Below are 6,000 nucleotides of genomic sequence, written 5' to 3'. Positions count from 1 at the left end.
AAAAAATTGCGAACTTTTTTTAGTTATTTTTTTTTTTTTTTTTTTTTAAAGCTAAGGCCCAAAAGTTTTGCATCGCCCTGTAGAATGAACTCATTTTTCTTCATAAAGTCAAATGAAACCTGCTGAATAATGTTACGTTAACATATTAGAATTACATACTGCTTTGTATTTTTCAATATACTGAATTGAAAAATGTGGCATTTCAAAAATCTAACAGGAAAAATACTTTGTAGCTTCTTTGATTACATGATGTTAAATAAAAAAAAAAAAAATCTTCATATAGTTTTTGTTTTAAATTATATCTCAAGTAAAAATCTCAGTGATGCAAAACCTTTGGCCGTAGTTGTATATAAAGAAATGCTTGGAACAGCCGTAGCTGCCTCCCAATAAATCAACCTGGAATAAATTCCATAGTCTTGGCAGCATTTCTTAAGGTTGCTGGTAGCATCTTAACTCTGCAGAGGCAAGCTGGAATCATCAGCTTCATTGTCAAGCAGCTCATCCTCAGAGAAGCTAATGTGGAGGCACGTCTCGTCGGAAGCAGAAGGAAACGGAAGCGTGCTGTTGTGGTTGGTTTCCAGGGTTCCCACGTTCTTGGCCGGGCTCGTTTTGATGCCATTTGAGAGGGAAGCAGGTTTATCTGCAAGTTTACTGCTGTAGCTTTCAATTGAAGAATGCAAAGTCCCATTCTCTTTAAACAGTCCCTCTTTTAAAGAGGCTAGAGATGGTTTCTGGGATTCAATCGGGGGCTGAGCTTTGCTCTCGCCATCAAGAGACTCGAAATCAGATGTGGTGAAAGTGCCGGCAGTGACATCAGTGAAGCTTGTGGTGTTGTGGTGGTGAGACAGGCTGCCGTTCACACGCTCTATGGAAACGGGTGTGGCATTGGGTTCCGCCTCCTGACCCGGAGACAGCGTTCTAATTGGTCGCTTCCTGTTGAGGGGTGGAGGCGGTGGGTTGAGCTTGGGGACGATTTGTTGAAACCTTGGAAAATAAAAAAAAAAAAAAAAAGACAGATGTCAAGAAAATATAATGTTATGGCTGACATTTGTATAGCACACAGTTTCGCATCATTGATCACAGCCAATGTGTACCAGTATGATTGATATCTTGCCGTATTCTACTACTGCTCTTAATTAGAACTACTTCCTGTATCTTGTATTTGACTTTACTCTCCTAGGTATCTGTACTCGCGTTTTTTTTGTAATTGCTCTTATTTTAAATCATTCTCATCGATTCATCTTACCTACTATGTGTTCATACTTTACTCGGAGAAGCAAATGTTTTCAATATAAGTTAACTGCTCTCAGTCGAACCCTCTCTTACATGTAATTATTTACCGGATTCTCTATTTTTTGCTCTTGTTTGATTTTGATCTTTTGCTACTGATTTTCCCAACGTTTCGGTATTTTTACATGCCTTTGTCAAGGGAAAGTGTGTTTGAAAACAAACACTGTGGAGGTATTTATAGGCTTTTGATGCCATGGTAACCACACATCTATTTCTCTTTAAATCTAATGTCTTTGTGATGTCATTCACTATATAGCTAATGATGTAACGATCTGCTGTCCCTTTCTACTTAAACCTTCAGGCATCATGGTATCTAGTCCACTTATTTTCTTTTATTCTTCTATACTGTACATTATCTAATTACATTTTTTTCTAAAATCAAACTATAGGTCTATAGTTTACTTTATTTCTTAGATTTGATAGGTGGTTCTGTATTATTTTATATAATGATGTACCTCTCTCTCATACAGATTTTATTTTATTTTATTACATTTTGTGCAAAATATACCACATACAAGGTTGCAATCCTTGCATGACAGATTTTTTAAGACTGAATATTTCTTTTCTTTATTTGCGATTCCACTTTTATCTTTAATAATACACACACACACACACACGGAGCTTGCAGCATTTCATGAAGTTTTTCAATAGCCTTTTCACATGCCAAGTCCTTATGAATTAAACAGATGTGGTTCATACAGTATTACCCAGCAGGGTATAATGAAGAGATGCAAGCGTGGAGTCAGGAAGGATGCAATGTACTGGAACTGTTTTTTTTTTTCTTCAGGTGGGAGAAGAAAAGCAAAGGGAACTATTTCACTACCTTATGTCAACCTCAGCACTGTTTCTAATCCTCTCCCACCGGCTGAAGGTTTTTTATGTGTTTCATACTTCAATTAGAAACACCCTTACGAATGTGCAATTGCTTATAAAAAACAACAACAACCATGCAATCCAGCCTATCCCTGCCCGTATGAAATCCAAGTCTAAGTGACGATTTACTGGAAGTCAAGGCTCTGCAGTGTGATTCCCCCTCTTTGCAACAGGCAGTAGGAGAGTGCCAGGAGTTAATAAATAAGCTCCTAATTGATCTGTGCTATGAAATGTCACTAATGAAGAGGGCAGCATCAGAACTGCACACTGTGTGCCGTTGATATGTAAAAACAGAGGCATTCCTATTACTGTTTCTCATCAAGCAGACACAAAGAAGGAAGTGACTCAGACAAGCAGAGGATTTGTGTTGTACCGCTGTGCCCAGACTGAGATTGCATGCTCTATTGAGGAGGGCCAGACTGCCCACCTTGGTACAGAAACCTGAACAGAGGCCAGCATGACTTGCATATACTGGATGTAACGGAGGGGTTGGTAAACCAGAAAAGGATCGTTTACTGAACTTACTTGAGAGTCATATATTTCACAGCATATTTACAGTATACTCACATCTAACCGTGAAAGCGACAGACACTGTATGAATACACAAGGTGTGTCTGGAACAGGATTAAAACAAATGTAAGTGTTTTAAGCTTCGATATACTATAGGTTTGTGTGTCTCCCATTCATCTTATGATTGTACTAAGCGTGTACTTACAATGGAAACATCCACCTCTGATCAGGAATTAATATCAACTACCAATAAATACATTCAAATGGGGATATTAGGACACCTGATCTGTTGCATCACATGTACTTCATTTACTAATACTCCAGTGTTGTATACAGTGATATTTACAGACTATATAGGCATGCTTTTTGGATAGCAAAGAAATGATCACAGGAATCTGTACATTAGAAATCTTCACCGTGAAATCGGTAGCAATGACTAATATGTTTAGTCTATCCCTATATAAAATAAATGTGGCTCAATTATTTCATCCACCACTCCCTCTCTCCCTCCTCATCCACCAAGAACGTCAGTGTACCCCTCGAACCCCTCCCTCTCTTACCCTCAGCACATCTCTACTCTGGCATGCTAACGTCACTTTTTCCTCCACAACAGATGCACAGTCTGCCAAACATTTACATACACTCCAAGCTCGCAGAAACAGTGCTGTTAATTCGAGGTTTACAATTAGCCATTTTACAGCCAATTAAGATGAGTAACTCTGGCAGGATGCTAGCTTAACGCTCCTGTTAACAGCAGCATGCTTGCATGTATTATTAGAATGCATTTATCCAGCCCTCTTGCGCACTGATATTGTACTATTTAACTTTGATAAACAGCTACGAGGCACTGGGTAGATGAATCATGCCACAGTGAAAACTAACTTGAGGGACATTCAAACGTAAAGTATGTCAACAAAAACCTAAACCCTTATTACTGTACTAGGGAAAGTCTTTCTTCTTCGTTCTGTGACAGAAGTGAGCAGCAGGTACAATATATCCTGTAAAGCAGCCATGCTGTAAACTGTTAAACTGAACCAATGAAACTCCCACAGGTCAGAGAGCAGCGTTAAACCCAGACTGGAAAAGATTTTCACCGCATCACAACAGAACCCTGAACTGTTTGTGAATTAAGCATCATAACACATTTGTTACCCAGAGGGCTCGTCTCAGGGGGTTAATTCTGCAAGCAACATCAAATATTTCAGATGACGTGCATTTAAAAAAATCTATGCAGAAGTGCTCTTTCACATTGAGTCATCTCTGACGTCGAAAAAACTAAATGGAGCATTTCAAAATCAATTAATTCCTCTGCTAAATCTGTTTTTTTTTTCAACCTTTTATTTTAGAATAATCGCCATATGGATACTGCTGGTTCAAATAGGTTAGCTAAGACAATTCCAAAAATGCAGCAACTCCTCTAACATCTCTGGTTACTATTTTGGTTTCATTATGCCGATGATCTCGCTGTTCCCCAATACTAAAAAAAAAAATAATCTGTATCTGAAAGATGCTGTCTAAAGTCAACATTTAATCTAGAGGAGAACCAGCAATCAAAATCCAATTTCTCCACAAGATGTGGAGGAAATGACACATGCTAATTTCCTCTTGTTGATTACTCTGATATAATACAGCTCATTAGCCCAACATGCTACCACAGAACTTCAGGACTGTCCCGTCTCTCACTACCTTCCACTGCCTCCTCAAGACCCACTTGTTCAGACTGCCCTCCTGCTGTGTACTGCACTCGCCTGACCTAAGCACCATGTTACTGGATGCTCAGCCGATGCACTGTCCTTGCACTATTATTATGTCATTCCAGATCATCGCTGGTCCTTCGACTCACTGGGTAGATGTGTTCACTAGCACTAAATCTATATGAAAACTGCCAAGTAACTTGAGTAAAACAGACATCTTGTAAAATAAGCTATAAAAGGTTTATTCCCAACTGTGAACCAATTGCAATCATTTCCATTGCCTTTGCTGGATGAAATGTCTTTCCCTTGTAAAAGTTTACCGTGGTATTTTTGCAGGTTTCTCATGCTTTTCCCATGGTTATACTATGCATTTCCCAAAGTTGAGCCTGGTTTGCCATGTTTACTAATATGCTTTACCACACCTTGATATTCTTTACAATGCTTATCTATGCTTTAGCACACTTTCACTGTGCTTTATTACACTTTGCTATGCTTTTACTATGTGAGACTTGCTGACAAACGCTATTGCAGTCTGGAAAGCTGTAACCGAGGACTGACTTTAAAATTCTGTGAATTTTAAAACCGTAACCCCCCCCTCCCCCCCATGGATAAGCCAAAACTGGATTTCTTTAGATCATTTTACAGTGCCAGGGAATTCACTTGGATAGCATCAACCACTTACTGTACTGTAAAAAAATTATGAAATTGCAGCTTATGGGGTAGAGGTGAATCAAATCAATGCTTATAAATGTTATACTGTTGGTATGTACAGTAGTTGAGACCAGCTATTTGTCTGACTTGTGGAAGAATTGGGGGATATTTTAATTGTCGCTAATTCAAGACTGTGTCTGCTTAGGAAAGGTCTCCACTTCAGTTACAAAATCAGCTTAGCAAATGGAAAATGTTTTAATACCTGCATGCCTCCTTTTTAATAACTAAAAACTCACAGGATTATTATTATAGGAACGCCACAGAACAACCAGAGCACTTTCTCTCATTAAGCACTCTTAGCTTTCACAGATGACAATTTATTTGAAGATGTTTTCCCCAGTCATTATTCTCTCATGAGCTCTGTAATTTCCCTTCCAACTATTTTCTTGTCCTGCATAAGTGGCGATCAAAAAGTGATTTCAGTTGAGTAATGATTCAATTTGAGCTCCTGTTTCAAAGCCTGGTTATAAAACAGTTCTGCAGATTGATGGATCTGTGTTCGGTTTCAGTGGGAATGGATGTTGTTTCGACAGTAGTAACAAGAAGAAACAAAGTAATTGGCTTCAGCATAATTTGAAGGACGACAAAGTGCAGATAATGACTGGCTCTACTGACAGGCAGTGATGGAATGCAAACTATTAGCCTTCAGGGTTACCTGCAATCCTATGCCCAATACACTTGTCCTCCTGTAGAATTAGCTTGTTCCATTTAGAGCATTCTACAAGAACATGGATTTTCTGCTTGGTCAAGGTGCCTAACGGATTGGAGTTTTGGTATACATATGTGCTCAAACCTACATTGTCTAAACACTATAACATTTACAATGTGTGCTTGTCAAAGCTCTCTTCAGCAACTGAGACCGATATCCAAATTAATGACTACTATAGGCCATATCAGTCTTTACCTTGTCTCTGTGGTTACT

General features: G+C 38.7%; 1 protein-coding gene across 2 annotated transcripts in view; it reads right to left on the bottom strand.

The window, feature by feature from the left end:
* Positions 1-266: 266 nt before the first annotated feature.
* Positions 267-6,000, bottom strand: part of si:dkey-34e4.1 (carboxyl-terminal PDZ ligand of neuronal nitric oxide synthase protein) — a 39,477-nt gene continuing 33,743 nt past the window's right edge. For both annotated transcript variants that reach the window (XM_041238563.1, XM_041238564.1), the window contains one exon: positions 267-984. In XM_041238563.1, the coding sequence (XP_041094497.1) occupies positions 450-984 (535 nt within the window). In that variant the 3' untranslated portion in view covers positions 267-449. The remainder of the gene's footprint in view (positions 985-6,000) is intronic.

Source organism: Polyodon spathula, chromosome 49 (assembly GCF_017654505.1).
Source record: "Polyodon spathula isolate WHYD16114869_AA chromosome 49, ASM1765450v1, whole genome shotgun sequence".
NCBI classification, from domain to species: domain Eukaryota; kingdom Metazoa; phylum Chordata; class Actinopteri; order Acipenseriformes; family Polyodontidae; genus Polyodon; species Polyodon spathula.
The sequence above is the reverse complement of the archived record's forward strand: the minus strand, read 5'-3'. Positions and strand labels throughout refer to the sequence as shown.